The sequence below is a fragment of the Gorilla gorilla genome, chromosome 15 (assembly GCF_029281585.2).
Source record: "Gorilla gorilla gorilla isolate KB3781 chromosome 15, NHGRI_mGorGor1-v2.1_pri, whole genome shotgun sequence".
NCBI lineage: Eukaryota > Metazoa > Chordata > Mammalia > Primates > Hominidae > Gorilla > Gorilla gorilla.
Genome location: NC_073239.2, coordinates 30067432 through 30087188, shown reverse-complemented (window position 1 = coordinate 30087188; position 19757 = coordinate 30067432). Strand labels below are relative to the sequence as shown.

At 30.8% G+C, this 19757-nt stretch overlaps 1 protein-coding gene across 3 annotated transcripts in view; it reads right to left on the bottom strand.

The window, feature by feature from the left end:
- Positions 1-19757, bottom strand: part of NOVA1 (NOVA alternative splicing regulator 1) — a 152910-nt gene that overhangs the window by 131266 nt on the left and 1887 nt on the right. For all 3 annotated transcript variants that reach the window (XM_004055039.5, XM_004055040.5, XM_004055041.5), the window contains exon 2: positions 18591-18734. In XM_004055039.5, coding sequence (XP_004055087.1) covers positions 18591-18734 — 144 coding nt within the window. The remainder of the gene's footprint in view (positions 1-18590; positions 18735-19757) is intronic.

Genomic DNA, 19757 nt, shown 5'->3' with positions numbered 1-19757 from the left:
TACATAGTGAAATGATTACTACAGTCAGATAAATTATCTATCACTTTCCACAGTTACTTTTTTGGTGTGATAAGAGCATGTAAAATCTACTCTCTTAGTACATTTTAGTATACAACACAATATTAACTATATCCTCATATTGTACATTAGATCTCTAGACTTATTCATCCTACATAGCTGCATGTTTGTACCTTTTGACCTACTCTTCCCATTTCCTCTCCCCACCCTGGTAACCACTATTCTATTCTCCATTTCTAGGTATTCTACATTTTTCTAGATTCCACATACAAATAAGGTCACACAGTACCTATCTATCTGTGTCTGGCTTATTTCATTTGGCATAATATACTCCAGGTGCATTCATACTGTTGCAAATGTCAGCACTGTATCTCCTTTCTTCAGGTTAAATAACATTCCATGATACATATTCATGCTTATTCTTTAAAACTCAATTCCCCCAGGTATAAAAATAATTATGCTACTATAATGGATATATCGATACTGATATTTCTTAAATATAAATTTCCTACAGGGTTCCCTATAACACAAAATTAAACATGAATCTAGATTTCCCAGTGAATTATCTTTGAAATTGTAAATAGTTTGTGAGCTTAGTCTGGTCAACCAAGCAACTAAGACAGGCTACTTTTTTTTGTCATTCACCAGAGTTTTAATACTGAATTCACAGCCAACCATATCTTTATGTTAATTCTTTACCTGCCTACACATAGCAGAGTGCATTTCTGTAACATTTATTTTTGTTTGTTGTCTTCTTTTGGCTTGAATATATGGTTTTCCTTTAAGGCAAGTATCTTAAATATAATCAGAATTGTGACAGATTGGATCTGAAGTTCAACAGAAAGAGAGAAGGTAAAGATGACTCAAATATTTCTGTCCTCAGACCCCGAAAAGATGAAGCTGCAATTAAGATGGAGAAGACTGAGAGAAGTTGATCTGAGGGGGTCAAGAGAAAGATCAGAATATTTAAAATCATATTTAATTCTAACATACATATCAGACATAGAAGTGATATAAAGCAGGCAGCTGCATCATCAGTGTAGAGTTCAGATGAAAGGTCCACAATAGACACAAACATTTGGTAGTCATCAAAGAACAGATGGTTATTTAAATCCATGATACTGGACTGGATCACCAAGGGAGTAACCATGGGCAGAAAAAAAGAAGTCCAAGGAACTGAGGAAAAAAAAAAACAGCAAAAGAAATATATGGCTGCAACCAATGAGATAAAGGTGTACCAGGTGTACCAGAAGCAAAATGAAATGTTTCAAAAAGGAGACAGTGATCACTGTGTCAAATGCTGCTGATGGTTATATAAAAAGGAGGACTGAGAACTGACCACTGAATAAAAAGTATAGAAGCTACCAGTGACTTTAACATGAGTAGTTTCACTGAAAGATTGGGTCAAAGTCCTAATTGGAATAGCTTCAAAAGAGAAATGAAAAGAGAGGAAATGGAGATAGCACAAGTATGGGCAACAAATTTGAAGAATTTTACCGTTAATGCCATAATTATCAGAACAGGAAGTGGGATAAAAAGAAACACACTTTTTTTTTTAAGTGGGAGAAAGAACAGTGTATTTGTAGGTAAAAATAATTTCCAGTAGGGCAAGAAATTGATAATGCAGGAAAGTGGAGAAAGAATTGCTAAATGATATCTAAGTAGGTAAGATGGAATGGAATGGAATGGAATATAGAAAAAAAGTAGAGGTAGGCCTTTGCTAGGCACATAGACAGTTTAACAAAATAGTAAAAGTATTCAGATACTCATATACTTAGGTAGGTAGATCTGGTGGTAGGAGCTTATGAAATTTTTAGAATTCTCTCAGTGAAATAGAAAATAAGATCATCAAGGAAGATCATGAAAGAGCTTTCAGAATTGGGACTTAATATCATCATATATTGTGTAGCTTTAATTCCAAAGAAAAGTAAAAAATATTACAAATGAGAAGGAAATCTGGGTTAATGTCAGAGTTCACACCCAAAACCACATCCTAATATTAATAAAGACAGTGATAACCTTTAGTCATCCCTAATACAGACTAACACAGATTCATCATCTATACACTGACAACATATAATTTAACCCTCACTCCAATCAGACTTCACTGTCATCATCTCTACAGATTTTACAGATGTAAGAATAAATACATTACCATAAAGATTAAGTCTATTTAATCATTCTGGAATTAAATGGTCTTTAACAAAGCTTCTCAGTTTCTTTATTTTTATTTTCCATAGGAGGTGGTATTCTTTTTTTTTTTTTTTTTTTTTTTTGAGACAGAGTCTCACTCTGTTGCCAGGCTGGAGTGCAGTGGAATGATCTCGGCTCACTGCAACCTCCGCCTCCCAGATTCAAGTGACTCTCCCGCCTCAGCCTCCCGAGTAGCTGGGACTACAGGTGCGCGCCACCATGCCCAGCCAAGTTTTGTATTTTAAGTAGAGACGGGGTTTCACCGTGTTGGCCAGGATGGTCCCAATCTGTTGACCTCGTGATCTGCCTGCCTCGGCCTCCCAAATGCTGGGATTGCAGGCGTAAGCCATGGTGCCCAGCCATCGTATTCTTATATATTCAAAGGTGTATCCTTCCAAATATAAAACTGAATTTACACTATTACAAATACAAAGATTTTATTTCTTCCATAAAGCAATCTAAGAATCAGTATAATCTTATTAAATTTATTGTCCTCCAGGTCACAGTCACACAAAACAAAAATCATACTTACAGTTAGTTGATCTTGCAATAGTATTACATGAAACTTAAATATTTAGTATGTAAGTAATATTTAATTTACTATATGAAGTATCTGAATACAGAATTAAGTTTATACAATAATTATGACAAAATACAAACAAATCATAAAAAACAATTTTAGCGTAATGGCAATCAAGAATATGTGTAGTGACTCATGGAAAATACTTGCTAAGGAATGGAAAGGAATAAAAAAAAATGGCCTCTGAAAGATACGTTTAGTAGAATTACACTACTAAAATTTCTTAGATCCTTTATGGAGGCTGCAAGAACATGAGTTAAAATATTTAAGACCTTGACAGAGCCAATATTTTAAAACTTAAAAAAATTAAATTACTTTTATTTACTTATTTTTTCATAAATAATTATACTGCAAAATTGAATTATTTTTAGAGATGGGGTCTCACTATATTGCCCAGGCTATTCCCAAACTCCTGGGTTCAAGCAGTTCTACCATCTCAGCCTCCCAAGTAGCTGAGATGAAAGGTGTGCACCACTGCACTGCACCAGCTAAAAAAAATCTTACCAACAGCAAAAAAAAGCTTTAAAATAAGCCTTATGAATTATCATCTATATTATTAAACATTTAGCTTCATCATTTAATGCATTATGACTTTCATTTTTGCTAGTAGGAAAAAAAATTCAGAAGTCTTAGTATCCTGAAAAAGATCATGAAAGACAATATTAAATATTCTATATGCCACCTGATTTATTCCTGTTAAATCCCAATTAAGACTCTAATCAATGATTTTTAATGTTTTGTATTTGCATATACAAGGATGAAGACAGAGGCTAATTAAGTTAATTTTAATGAGTTATAAAACAAATAAATCCATATGTTTCACATGAGATTATTATAATGTGCTTTAATATTACAAATTCACATCCCTAGTTTTCTTTTCCGCTATATAGGCAAAAACATAAACAAATAAAAAAAGCTCTGCATATCTTCAGGGGTATCATAGAACACTTACTTAGGCTATGCAACAAAAATACCCACAAAGCTGAGACTGGAAAGACACCTTACAGTATTTAGAAGCTCCATAAACCCATTAATCAACATAGGTGGTTTGCGGAAAACTCATTCTTATCTATAAAAACGATGATCACTTATAATTACCACTAAAAACAATAACTGCTATTTTAAAATGTTTAAAAATATATAAGAAATTATTTATATTAATTATCTTAAAGGTGTGGGATGAGGATAGGTCAGAGCTTTGGCATTCTATCACCTGCATTTTTACAACAATTATGAAAAAAATACTTCAATTGTTAAAAATCCTTATATAAATGTTGTCCTTTTTAGGGCCACATTAATGTAATTTATTCTACATTAAAATCTCTGCTATAAATTTAGTATTAATAAATGAAACAAGCATAGAAAGGAGGTGAAAAATGATAGGGTCATAATAAGCTTATTATATGCCAAATATTTCTTATGTGACATGTTTTTACAGTTTTCCTTTTTAGTACCTAAAGTTATAATTATGAAAGAGGTACAGATATTACATTATGCAGATAAAAAACTGGAGGTACAAGAAGATTAAATGACTGATTAAAATAGTACACCTAGTAAGTGGCAGAGCTGGGATTCAAACTCTGGTCTGACACCACATGTTCTCTAGAAGTCTTGTATTTGTCGTACTTCCACAGAGGCATTAAGAAGTACAGAACTGATGTGATAATTGCTTAATAAACTACATTGTATAATATCCATTGCATATTTTCCTCATAAAATTTTTTATTAAACTGAGTACTATATCACAGTGATCTGACCAGAGTTTTCTAACCTTAAATCTATAATTCAACAAATCTTGAAAGTAGACATTATATATAATTTAAAAAGTGAGAAACAAAATCTTACAGGGCCAAATGAAGGCAGTTGAATCATTTCATGTAAACAATCTCAAAGTTTACATTTCATGTAAGCAATTTCAAACTATCTTAATGACCTAATGTCAATATGAAAATAGGAAAATAGATATCAAGGTTCTATATATATACACAAGTCTGGTCAGCTGAAAAAATAACTTTTGTATGTTTCCATGTTGCTTAGTTATTACTATTTTCCTTTCAATGGCAAAATTTTTGTAGGATTTACATATGAATTGGAAAAAAATGTATAACCTATCAAAAATATCATTATCTCCCAGGGATAGGCAAATGTGGCAGTTTGATAAATCTTACTTAAATTTTGAGTACTCCATTTCTGAACTCAAATTTATACACAATTTGATGCAAATACAAAATAACAGAATGCTGTTACACAATAACAGAAAATAAACAGGTTCATTATTAACTTGACGTATCACAAATAATTTTACCTTTCACTATCTTATATTCTTCATCTGTAAAATGAAGACAAAAAATTCTGCCTACACTGATGTTTTAAGAATTAAAATCCTATAGAAATGTAAGGTCTCATTAAGCCATAACTGATCAACAAGTAACTTTTAGTTGTATAGTCTAAAGAATTTAAAAACAACACAATCCCATTTTCTATTAACTGTGATAGAGTCAGTTTAAATGAAAACATAATGAAATTCAGAGTCTGGCTTTTTTAAAACACAGAATTTGCAAATATATAGAATTCAGATAACTGTTAGTTGAAACATTTCCCAAACCCGAAATTGTACTTATTCTGCATATTTTAAGTAGTCAAAAAATGTTTACATTCTTTACTTCTACCTTAAATTTAAATTATCTAAATTATCCTCATTGCATTGCAGTTTCTACTTATTTTTAACGCAATCTCCTGACTGATTTGAAGGTGCTTCAGTAAAACCCTTGGATAAAAGCATAATTTTAAAAATAAAAAATGAACATTATGTCCATGAGAACTGGAATATGAATTTAAAGTTGAGCATTCTGTCATAAAAGAACATTATTTATTGCAGTTTGCTTTTTAATGGCTTCACTGCCAAGACTCCATAGAACCTCAAAGCTTTTCCTATGCACTTTTTTCTAAAAATAAAAATATTGTGAACAATTCTCAATTATGTACTTTACTAAACTATTGCTGGCAATACTAAATATGTTAGCATTATTATTCCTTAACAAAATATACATAATTACTATTTACATTTATAAACCTATCAAACTATATATGTTTTTTACTTCTCACTAATCTTGACAAACTTCAGATAATAAGTCAATCTGCCAGACAGATCTTATGCAGATAATTTCAATAGTAAAAAGATTTTTACAGAAATTAAAAAACAGATTTTGAGTAAAGAGTCCATCAGACTTATAAGCCCAGCAGCAGGAGACTGTATCATAAAAGTAGCAGCCTTCCACTGTAAAATTACTAATCCTAGTAATACAGTACATTAAACATGCCATTTCAGATATATGCCAACCTAAAGTGCCACATATGGCATATCTAGCTCATTATCACAGTTTGTGTGTTCGTATGCAGAGACATTCTAGTTTTTAAACAAGATGTCAAATACACCAGCATAGCTGAAAGTGTGATAAAGCTTTGAGAGGAACATACCTTTCCTTAAACAGAATAGGTATACACTTCAGAACAATTAGTTTAAAATATTACTGTAAAGAAAGCACGGTTTCAAATTTTCAGTTGAGAAGATAAGCTAAAATACAAAGTAGAATATCATTTTAAAGGCAGAAACAGTAAAATATGTTAAATTCAAATAAATATTATTTGGAAATAATTCAAAATTTCTTCAAAATTTTTCTCAAAAAGAATTGAATTTGACCTGCAAAAAACATGTATGCAACTCTTAGCTAGATTATTTCTCACTTTATAAACAAATCATGAAATCATACCATAATACAGATATCAATTTTAAGGAAATGGGACTTTTCTTATGCTTCCTTTTTTATATTGAATTCAACCTTGAGTTACACAACTGGTATTACTGAATTATGAATAGCACTTAAATAAAGATTACACAGTGAATATTTTTATTTTAAATCCCCATCTGTTGCTTAATGTCACTTCAGCTGTTCAATTTTTTAATGTTTCTCTGCACAAGTAGCCAATAATTGCACAAATCAGTATAAAATGCAAGATAGATTTTTAATCTCATTTTCTAAATGAAAAAACAGTATCATATTTTTCAGACTTTTAAAAATTCATCTGAATTTGATAAGGGTATTAATTAAGATTGATTCTTATGTGAAATACTTATAAATGATGAAAAATCCCACTTTATCTCAATAATCAACAAAAATTCAAGCAAAAAAATTACATAACAGAGAATCCACTAATAAATATTAAGTTTTAATTTTCACTGACATAGCTTAACAATGTTTTGACAATATACCTAACTTTAGTGTTTGAACAGCATCAAATTCACACACACACACACATATTGTATAAATCACTCATGTTCATCCAATTAAAAATAAGTATATATTTTCATATGCTAAGAAAGCAAGAAAGGCCTACATATTGAATGAATTTAAGAAACAAGAAACATTTTTTCTTGTATATGATCTGAACTGCTATGAATCAAAAGCAAATTAGTTAAAGATCTTCCCCACATATAGCAAAACATTCTTCATAGACATCTGTCATTCACTAACTGTCCTCCACCTTTTTTTTCTTCCATACTTGGCACATAACTGGTTAAACACAACTCACATTTCTTAATATCTCTTTTCTGTATTTCTAGTTGCCCTATCTTTCCCTTTGCCTTTTCCTTTCTAAGTAAACTGGGTCTTTATAAAATTCTATTTCTATTTCCTAAGCAGAAAGCCAGAATCCAATCTAATACTCAATTATACTTTTGAACAACTGGGCAATCCATCCGCCAGACTACAAGTGTCACTATATTTACATAAATATATATTTTTTAATTACAGTACCACTGTCAGTCATTTTACAGACACACGGCAGATGTAGATTTAAAAAATATTCTTGCTAACGAATATATCTAGGATGAATATTTTTCAGCCAGTCTTTTCTTCTTTTTCATATGCACTAGATTGTCTCTTACCTGTACAGATATCTATAGTGCCTCCTACCACCACTGACCCCCACACCAACAGCAATATCCACTTTTTATCCAATCAATACCAAACTACTTTTAGACCCCTGAATATAACAGAATTTTTGCACATCTTTATGTCTACATATGCCTTAAATGACTTTCCACTTTTGTTCACCAAGCAAATTAAAATTCAGTCCCCAAAACCCTGTCAGCTCCTCTTCGAAGTCTTCTTCGAAGTCTAACCCCTCCTCCCAAGACCCTGACACTAACAGAGATAATTTCAACTTCTAGATATAATTCTCCATTATACAGTTATCAAACTTGTAACCTGGTATCCATCTAAGATTTTAGGGCATTGTATACTTAGTTCTAACCCCAACAAAGCCCACTAATGTTCATAAAACTTAAAATCCGTGGCAAAGAAGGGCACGGGGAAACGGACAAGAAACATTATGATATGGTTATTTTAACCCACTGTTCTCCATTACTTTTTAAAATATAAATAAAATTTACAAAAATGTGGAAGACTAATCACAAGGCATGAAAGAGTGCTATCTATTAAATCTTAGATGTTTCACTGGTTTACTATGATAAAAATCAAACAATGTATTAATACAAGAAAAACACTCTTATTTCATGTATCTCTTTAAATTGCATATATTTACAAAGTAAGTAAAGACTCCGAAATATCCCAAACTCAATATCTTCCCTAAAATTTTAATTTCAAATAAAGTAACATATACTAATACCTTGATATTTAAGTTAGTCAAACTATAAGCAAGTAAGTTCCACTCTACTATACAGCTGGTATTTTTTTTTTCTTGGCACATTAGAAAAGTAAATTGTCCAGTTTCTCAATGTAACAATGTAACCTCCCCCAACAAAGTCACATGTTAACTTCCCCACTATAGCTGGGGAAGAAGATATTAAAATATATTATAAACAAAACAGTAAGCATACTTCTAATATATCACTTTAATTTGATGGTTAGTACTCAAGAAAAATCATGATTGGTCTTTTTCCTTACTGAACATATGGCCATGTGGCCATAAATAAACTACAATGTGATACAGCTATAAAATCTTGTAATATATATATACTTTTAATATACTTTATTAATAACTAATTCTTAAACTCATATTGCTTAAGTTATTTTAAAGGTGGTCTTCATTTCAGAGGTGGCTTTAACATACTCTCCATAATATTGGATTTCAGTTTCTTTCACACAGGATAGCATGCTAAACAGAACGCAAAATTCCCCTGTCATACTCCACTGTACCTAGCCAATACCTACCCTAACACGTCTATGCATTTCTTGTTCATTTAAATTTCTAAATTCATTATTAAAGTAAACTAGAAGTGTAATGAAAAACTAAAGATGGACTGCCTTCTATATCCACTGTATTGGTATTCCATGAGCACTTCACAGAAGAAATCTCAAATTGTTCATTCAGTCATTCATTCATACATTCATTTAAATTTCCAGTGCCACCTATGATTAAACAATTGCGCTGTATGTTAAACACACAGCAGGCAAGAAGGATGCCATAAATTCCCCCGCATCAGTGGACCTTAATCCAATTACTCAACTGAGGTGAGTAAAGACTATCACAAAAGAGTTTTTGTTTTAATTTAACACTGTAGAAGGAAAAGTCTTCAAAATCACATTAAGTACTTTTATGATTATATTAGAACATAGTCCTTAAGCCTATAACACAATGAAAATAGTATCAGAATTCTAATTAACTGAGTAGACCAATTTAATGAAATGAATAGCCAAAAAGGAGAAAACAGTGATGTTTTCAAATTAATAATTACTGGACAATACAGCTACATTTTTACTACACTGCCTTACAATTAGCCTCATGCTTATTTTTTAATCATGGTATTTATCTGTTGAACCAAATGTTATGAATATTCACCCAAATACACTATACTTACAGGCGTTTTTATAAAAGTCATAAAAACATGAAAAATACATATATTATTAAAATAATTCTTGAAAACAAAATTTAACTTAGCCTACTTTTTTAATAAGTCAATACTCTAACCAAAAATTAAAATGTAGAAGTATAGCTAAGGAATGATGAAAGCAAGCAAGAAAAAAAGTACAAATGAAGAAAAATAACAATGCTGCAGAAATCTAATCACCATAAAAACACTGCCACTTTCAAACAGTATAATTAAGGAAAGAGAGAAAATGACCAGGCTACATGCTCCAGGCAATATAACCTATGATATCCTTTTCTAAAAGAAATTTGTTAATGACCAAAGAGCACCCTGCCTATGTTCCTTCAGTGTAGCACATGAACTAAAATAATAATAATAATGGCAAAATAACCACTGGGCCATCATCTCAGTTTTTTTTTTTTTTTTAAAGAACATATATTCATTTTAAGACTAGGAGAGAGAGGAGGTAAGGACTTACTTCCTCAGAGTCACATTCAGAAGGGAGGGAAGAAAAAAGTAGAACAAAACAAGAGAATGAAGTACCTACTACAATTGCACCACAAATTCAGAAAACACATTTCAAAGCTACAGGACAATTACTGGCATTAGAGAAACCTTACGTAAATCACTTAAGCTCTTGGTACCTTGGTTTTCTCAACTGTTAAATGAAAGTTTTAGAAGAGATCATCTGAACTTCATCACTTTGATCTATTTCCACAACTCTATGATTTCTCCAAACCTTTTAAATAAAAGTCTCTTAGCTATTCCTAAGTGTTGTCCTAAATCTCTAACAGGGATCTAAAATACATAAAAAAAAAAAAAAAAAAAAAAATCTAAGGAGAAAAGAGCAAAGCAAAATTTCTCAGGGTAAAGCAAAGTATGCCTATATTCCTCGAATGGAGAAAAGATACATTGTAATAATTCTAAGTAATGATTACCAAATAGCTGCCTACACCAGCATTTACAGGAAGCATCTGATAAATACGCATAATAATTAACAAGAGAAAGCTTCCAGGCAGATTTCACACTTAAGAATGAAACCAAGTTTAAAAAAAAATTACCTTCACCACTTTTTAAAGAAATCATCATCATAGAAAAATAAAAACATGGGTTATCCAAAGAATAATTAAGGACTAAGTATGTGAATGAGCTCTACCAGTAAGAGCTTACTTACCTCCAACACTAACCACTTCAAAACCAGGTATTTCAAGAATTAATATGACCAAAATTAAAAAGCTACAGTTCTTCTAAAATGTTTAGCAACATAAAAAGAAAACAAAAACATGTTTTTTTAAAAATAGTAGGTACCCTATTACCTACTATTCTGTGTTACTGAAATGCACTACTATTGGTTCTATTCTGCCCTTCCCCCCGAGATTAGATCTTAAAATACAGTCTCAGTCCAGTGTATTTTCTACAGCAGCAAATTATTAACAATTTAAATGAAGACAATCTTCTTTAAAATCAGAATGATTTTTTAGAACTAAGTAAACTAAGTAAACTTCTGTCATATCCTAGAAGAAATGCAGGATTTGAAATCTTTTTAATTAACAAACTTCTCTGAAAACTTACACCGTGAGTAAAATTATGGAGCCATGAGAGTATAACTATTCTCAAACATCTTTAAAATGAACAGAAAAGTTCTTCCACAGAACTTCGAAAAGTATGCTCAGTTTCACAAGGAAGGTAAAAAAAAAAAAAACACTACCATCTAAAATTTTTAAATTATTGAGTCTGCAATACAGTTTATCAGAAATTAGAAATATATTGAACATCAGTAAGACATAAAACAGGTCTTGAAATAAAAAAGAAAAATATAACATCAATTTTAAATATAACCTATTGAATAAAATTCATTGAAAAATGGACAAAAATGTTTTATTTTCCACACCAAATAATCTTACCTTAATCATTTTGCTGTTAAAAACCTCAAGACATTAATTTCATTTTTCATCTCTTCCTGTCAACAATGTTATGACAGGCCCTGCAGGAAGCAGTAAAGAATCAATGATGGAGTGGAGATAGTAGGTGTTTTCATGATCAAGATTTGGATATCCATACAGTGGTGTGAAACTTGGAAAATACTGAAAATATCTCAAAAAGTTTATCAGTGTAAATAATTATCTTTTTTACTTTGCAGTCTTAAAATGTTCTTATTCAATGTCTTATTAAACAAAAATTTAAAAATCACGGTAAAAGTATATATGTGAAATTTTAAAGTATTTTTATATTGATAAGAATTGATTAAAAATAGTTAATCATGTCAAAAGAGAATAAAATAATTTATGTTTTAAAGTACTGGAATGAATCTCTTGACCTCTAGATAGCATAGCTTTAATCTTATTTCTTTTAACAACTATAATCACCAATAAATTCCAACTATTCATAATTAAAGTAAAAATTATTTTCTTCTCAAGCAGTATCTTCAGTATGAAACAGTTATTACCAATACTGGTAAATATTCCTTCAGGAAAAATACATAGTTTACAAAACAAAAAAATAGAAAAAAAAACCTGTGCAAACTCCAAAACTTAACTACTCTTTGGTAAATAATAAATTATATTCAATGGATACCAAAAAATTCAGATTAGTTAATTTAATAGAAAAGTCAAAGCTATAAAACTGCTTTACAAAGACTTCAAATGGTTTTTACATTCCAAATTATTTTAAGATAGTACAGACTTTGCCAGATTTCGTTTAAATGTTATTTTTACCTTTGAATATATTTTCTATTTAAGGGCTGATTAATGAACAGGACTGTGATAACATATCTGTATTCACTGGGAATACTATTACAACACACAAGAAACTTGTATATATGTCACAGATGCATACTCAAAGTCAATACTTCAAACAGATTGAGAAATAAAAAACAACAGAAATAAATGACACACTAATTTTTTGAGATTTTGACTAAATTTTAATTTACTTGTAATTAAATGTGGGAAACATTTCAGTAAAATTAAGTTCAAAATCTTAAAAATATTTTTAATATGCTACACCTGTCCTGTTTGTTGGAACACTTCAAACTACTCTGCAAAGTGTACTTGCCAAAGCCATCAATATTCTAAAAAGATACAACTTAAATTTTATAATTTTTTAACTTCCTATGAAAAATAAATGTTAATCTGAGATAATATTTTAAGAAGAACTACCACCAAGTACTTCCACTTATTTCCACTCACTCATGTTTTACATATGTACTGGTGGCATAGTGAAATGTAAATGCTTCTCACTTAAGGTTATTTTTTTGTTATTTCTATACCTAAAGACCCTATCCTTGTTTTATGTACATTCTATCAGTTTCATGAAAAATCAATGTAGTTGAAAATATTTCCATATTAAAGACATAGGAAAGCTGATGCCATATCTTTAAAGAATAAAATGAAGAATATGGAAACTTCATCAACCCAAGCATCAGAAAGTATTGAAAAGCACTACTTCATTCCTTGCATGTTGCGTTTTATACCATGACATTTCAGTCTCTGAGGGTCAGGTTAATTCAGCTCCATAGCAGCTGCAGTGCAATGTGAGATACACACTGTTGCAGTTCCCACCAGTCCAGTCCAATTACCTGTAGTATTCCAGTACTGAACAAGTGACAACTAACCTCTTCTCTCTAGTCACTTGCTCCCACTGGTCTACTGATAAATGTTAAAACAAACTAACCTCTTTTTGGAAAAGACTGCAAAGCTGAATGCACCTGCTGCAGGCTGCAATGATGAGTCCCAGAGAGATGTTTGTCAGTCAGATCTCTGCAGATGTTGTTTAACTTTATGCTAAAGCAGTATCCAAAGATGGAAATGAGATGGCAATCAAGCACAAATCTCCCACCTTCGTCCTCCCAGTTTTATTTTGAAAAGCAGAACTTACTCATAAAAGTTGTGTTTTAAAATATAGCTCCACTGAACTGGACAAAACTGAGACTCCATAGTTAAAAATTCTATGGTTAAAAATATTTATTAGGTGCTGAAATTTAGTTAACAAGTAGCATAATATGTAGTCAATAAATGTCATTTGTGTCACTTAATAATTTTTTAAAAAATTAATTCTCTGAAGCCAGAGCAAAAAACTCCCAAACAATACAACATAAAATACATAAGTTTTTCACTGATGGTTGTCAGTCAGGTTTTTAGTGATATCACATACTCCTTAGCATTTTCAAGACACAGATCATTTTTCCTCTTGCTGTATGAAACATCTTCAATACATAAGTATTGAACTATATCACCAACATGTTTAAACTATTCCTGAAATCCTTTGGGGTAGTATTTGCAAGGCAATGTTGTAGATATATTTCATTACAATGACACAAATGTTAAATGAGCTGTTTTTCCAAAGCCCAGAAAGCATCAAAAAGCAAATTTCAAAGTAGCATTGTGTATATGATTCATGAAAACACCAACACTATAAATTAATGATGTCTTATAACTTACTCTGTCAACATCAAAATGATACAAAAAGGAATCAAATAAAATGTACAGCTAAAATTTTTAGTGCTAATTCATCTTTCTAAAAACCCCACAAAACATTTGCATACACAAGATACGAATAAAATTGTATCTTTTGGAAACTGTAACGTTAATATAAATTGCGCTATGCCAGTAATGTTCCTTCATATGTTAAGATTTCCTATTGCTTAAAGTAAGAAAATAAAGTATTAAAAAAATTAAACCAAAATACAGCAAATTTTCAGAGATACGAATGTTTAAGTAAAAGATTATGTTTCTCCTTCAACTGTAGATATAGAGATAAAAGATAAAAGTAACCCTAACAATAGGTAGTGTGTCAAATAAACATTACAACTTTAAGATTCAAGGAAAAACACTTCATGTGTCAGCAACTCTTTGACAACACTAAAATCCAAAGTATAACCTAGTGTAATGATAACTATCCTATTAAACCCACCCAACAATGTTGGAAATTATACTATTTTATTTTCTGTACTTGTTACTGTTCTATTTATCACTAATTTTGCCTTAAAATATATTCCAACAAATGTCCAATATTCTTTGCATCTAAGATCAAAGTAGAGACTGCAACTTTTAGAAGCTGTAAGAGATTCACATTCATATGTACTACCAATATCATAATACTCTTCCTTCAATGATGTAAACAGAAATAATGTTTTAAATTCATTATCTCCTCTGATTTGCAAAAAATTATCATAATTATACAATTCCAGTTCTAAAGTTTAATTTGGCCACTATATTTTCCCCTTTTCAAAATAAAAGCAATGTTGGGTCTTTCCTTCCCTACAAAAAAATTTCACTTACATTCTGCTCTTTTATGATTTAAAAAAATGTATAATGGTTTGTGTTTTTTTTAAAAAAGCACCACCCAATTTGGACAGTAAGAAAAATTGAAATATAATGAATGTACAAATAATAATTTCATATTTTAAATTAAGAACCATAAAAGGAAATATTTTTTATTAAATGTGATCCTAGTTTTATAATGACAAATATAAAAACAGTGTAAAATAGACAGATTCCAACACTATAATGAAGGATTCTGTTTGACTGATGTAACGAATACCATATAATAGAATAAAAATAAGTATACTATGATATGTTCTAAAATCTAAGGAATACATGAAAATATTTATTGCATACATCCGTTATCATTTCCAACCAATAATGCATGCAGTAAGTTTTTCGGATTACCTACCTGAACCATCCATTAAATAATTTTTACAGATAAAACCAATATGATTATTAACAAAACCTAAACATATCCTTATGCCAAATAACAGAATAAAAATAAACTATCATCACTCTGAAAAGGCATACAATAATATATTCCTCAAACCAAGAAAGCTGTTTTTTACTACAAGGTAACTTGCTATAACCTAGTTATAAAAAGATATATAAGTAAATCGAATTGACTTGCTCTAATCATGTAAGAAAAAAAAAAGGTATATTTCTAAACCACCAGAATTAAGTCAGTACTCTGTAAGATTTGATTTTGTAAAACAGATAAATGGATTACGTAGTACAGCAAAAATGATAGATCATTTTATCTGATTGCAGTAATTGAAGAATACATTTTACAATTCCTCATCACACAATTTTCTCAAGTTTGTTATTTAATACACGACATTGAAAAATGCAATGCAATATCCAGCTGTACAAATTCTCAATTAGTGTACAAAAATGTTTTTTCATTTCAACCATAATTTTAAAAATTACTCATAAAGGCAGGGTTGCTTAAGATATTTTCAAAAGAAATAAGAAAAACAAATAAGCATACAAGGAAATTATATTGGCTATAATTTCTTTAAAGTACCTATCATTTGAGTTAAGATGTATTAAAATGTCCCGAGTGTGTCTGTATTCTGTGTTACACATCCTGAAGAAAGTTTCCGAAAACACACTAGTATTTTAACTAAACCTTACAAACACAATTACATTCTGCTTAAAAACTTGGGTAATTTGAGAAAATCCATTAGGTTATACAACTAAAGTAGACTTTTGCCCAAATATGCTCTTACCAAATGAGAAACAGAAAAGGGGCTTCATGAAATAAACATTAGGCATATTTGTTCTAGTAGATTATGACAGTCATAAATATACATATATATAGCTTTAAGAACTTCATATATGTATGAAAGACACAAAAACGGGCTTCCAAATGATTTCATTAATCCTCTAAGAAATTCTTTATAACTTGATGATATGATCACAGTTTATAATTTAGCTCATCTGAGATGTACAAGGTAAGTGTCCCTTACGTACATCTGAGTAAGAGAAACTGAAAAGCGCTCAGAGGCTATGTTGAAGAATACCGGGATCTTAAAATTATTCTGCAGACTTGTGGTCAAGTGCGAAGAGAAAGACTATTAAAATTAAAGTCTATCTGAAGCAAAGAGATTATCTGTCCAAACAGGTAATAATCTAGTTAAAATTGTATTTTAATACAAACTGCTCAGAATTCTTTAAGCTTCTTATAAACTACAAGGCTTTATTTTATCCTTAAAATTGATCCCACACTGTGTGATTGGTTTCCACCTGTTACCGGCAAAGTATAGCCTTCTTTTATCCAACATTTCAACTCACATTTGATCAGGTTACGTCACCACACACACAAAATTTTATTCAACGCATTCCAGCTTTCCATTTTTTTCCAACAGATATTCTTGCTCTATACAAATAACATGCCTCAGAACTATAAATAAAATAATCAATTTCAATGTAATAAGCAAAAAATGTACAACTAAGTGGACTAAAAACAAAAGATCTAATTCTCAGTGCACCCTTTCCAACCCACTGAAAATAAACTATATTCAAATGAAAAGGCATTTAATTTACTATTTGGAATATCCTTGATAAACACCAATTTTCTGTAACATCCCTGCACATCTGATACCACCTCATGTATAATGCAAAAAAGCTATTTCATTTTCATCTATTGACAGTGAATTTAATTTACCATTGCAGCTCTTTTCCTAGAACTATCACGTTATTAATTCCGCAATCAAGCTCTTTTGAGTGCTTTTATTTGTACTAAGGGTTTTCACAATTCCACATTGATTTTTTTTATTACAATATACCTTTTAAAGATATGAATGTGAATATGTTAGCAAACTTTCTTAATGCATAAGGAAAGTTTCAGAGACAAGGAAAGCCATCTGCAAAACTACACTCATAGGAAACAAACTTTAGAGGAACATCATGTCTAATATATTACTTTTTAGTTTAATAAGTTTAATGTTTACAAAAAATACTACATTTAATTTGTAAAACTAAATGATAGTTTCAACCATTCTAAAACCTTCTTATCCGGTATAATGGTCCATTTCTAATACCAAGTGATTGGCTATGAAAAAGAAGTCCTCCAAATGTTCTGCTTACATTCATGCCAGATGTCTTTGCTGTATTAAAGAACTCTTACTGAATTAGATCACTGAAAGCAAATCAGCTTTTCTTTTCCACCAGGAAGAAAAAAATTAAAGCAGTATTGGTTCCCTCAGCACTGAATTAACGTTTTTGATAGCCATAAAGATAAAATAACCTTTAAAAAAATCACAGAAAGCTAGATTTAAATAAAAGCAAATCAGCTGATAATGTTTTATCTAGGAAATGTACTACTCAATTACAGAGACTTTTCCCTTAAACCTAAAATACATATAGTGATTAGCAAAATGTAAGAAAAAAATAGAAAAAGATGGACATGCAGAACTATTTAACACTTAAAAAGGCATACTTGAAAGTGAAAAACAAAAAATTTATACCACCAAGGAAACTTCCCATATTCCAGTAGGTTACTGTACTATACTAACTGTCAACATATTTAATCAAATTTAGCTCTTAAGTTAACATGAATTCTGAAGCATTATTTTACTTCTTGCATAACAGTATAAATTTCCTTATATCAATTGCATTAAAACTGCAATATTTAAAAAATCTGAAGAGGCAACACTTGTCCTCTTTACTTTACTCCAAGGCCAACAAACAAAGCAATGAAGCAGAAAGAGGTACATAATGGATTCAGAAGTAAATGGTCCATTCTTTAAGAAGCCTCCCTACCCCCCTCTTCTGAATTCACTCTAAGCTAATTGTCATTACAATGATGTCTGAAAACTTCAGAAGAACCCTATTTCCTGATGCCAGCTGTCCAGGTTTCTATCTTTAAATTTTTGAGTTTTTTTGCTAATAAGAATTATTCAGAAATACCCGAATCATCTTGCAACTGGTCTAATTCACATACACGGTACAACAATTATAGGAAAAAGGCATAATCAACAATAGAAATAATCTGAAAATTTTTCCACAATATATTCCTATAAAGCAATATCTAAATAAAGTCTCCAGTATTGTTTAAAAATTCTTTCAAGACAGCACACAACACAAGTAGATCTTTCTTTCCTGTGGGGAGCTCATCAAACAATCTCTTCACCATTGCACCTACCTGGGTAAAAATCTTTGGACTTAGACAGCTTGATGGTGGCTCCAGTTTCTTTTTGCAACTGAACAATTGTCTGTCCTCCCTTCCCAATTATAGATCCAGCAGCATAACTAGGTATGAGAACCTTTAGAAAATACTGGCCGTCTTCTGAAAAATGCAAAGAAATATACTCGGTTAACACAGTATTTCAAACTTTGTATCCCCTCTCCACCCTCAAGAGAGAAAAACAGCAACTAAAGCACTGAGTATATAACTGCAGGAAATATGAAGTTAAACATTTTTTGAGAATGAAAATAAGCCAATTACATTGAAAAACAAACAGGTACAAAATGTTTCCCATTTTATAGGATTTATACTTTCAAGCTTGGAATTAAAATATAAACATATTCTATTATTTTGCAGCACTGTAAAAACTGATGACTAAATTCCAGTTGTTATTCCAAACATGGAAATCTTCCAATTCTATCTGTGGCAAAATGAAATGAACTGACCCTTTAACAAAACTTCAGAGGTTTATAAGATGACAAACCTTCACTTAACATATTAAAAAAGAAGAAAAGCCCAGGACTGTAAATAGTGATGAGCTATATTTATTTGTCATTAGCAGACACATAAGGACTACAATTAGCCATCGCCTATATCCTACTTAAAGTCCGCAAAACAACCATTCTCCTACCAAATAATCCACCCAAACTGTGAGGTGTATTCCAAATCTTCAATAACTGCCAGGAAATAACTCAGTGTGGTGGACTGGCAAATCTAACTAATCCTAGTGCATTTCTTTAGCACTTCTTAGTCTACCGTGATCTCGTTTAAGCTCATTAATTAAAGGACCTTAAGAAGAATTTTGCCAATACTAAAAAGCTTAGGAGTCATTTATATTAAATAGGCTTAAAAGTGACAAAACAGGTAATGTTCCTTTCCCAAAATAATCACAACTTTTAAAACGGAAAGGGGGTGGAAGAACCAGGAAAAATAAAATGAAACGTTTTAGAAAATTAAGCCAACTCCACAAACTTTAATTTCCGTCAACTTGATCACATCTTATACAGGAGACACCCCGGTAAATCCAGCTTTCTTAATGTGAATGAATGTTCCAAATGTTGTGGTGTGCCACTCAAAAGACCCCCATCCGTCTACAATGCATATGCTGGAGATAAATTCACCTCT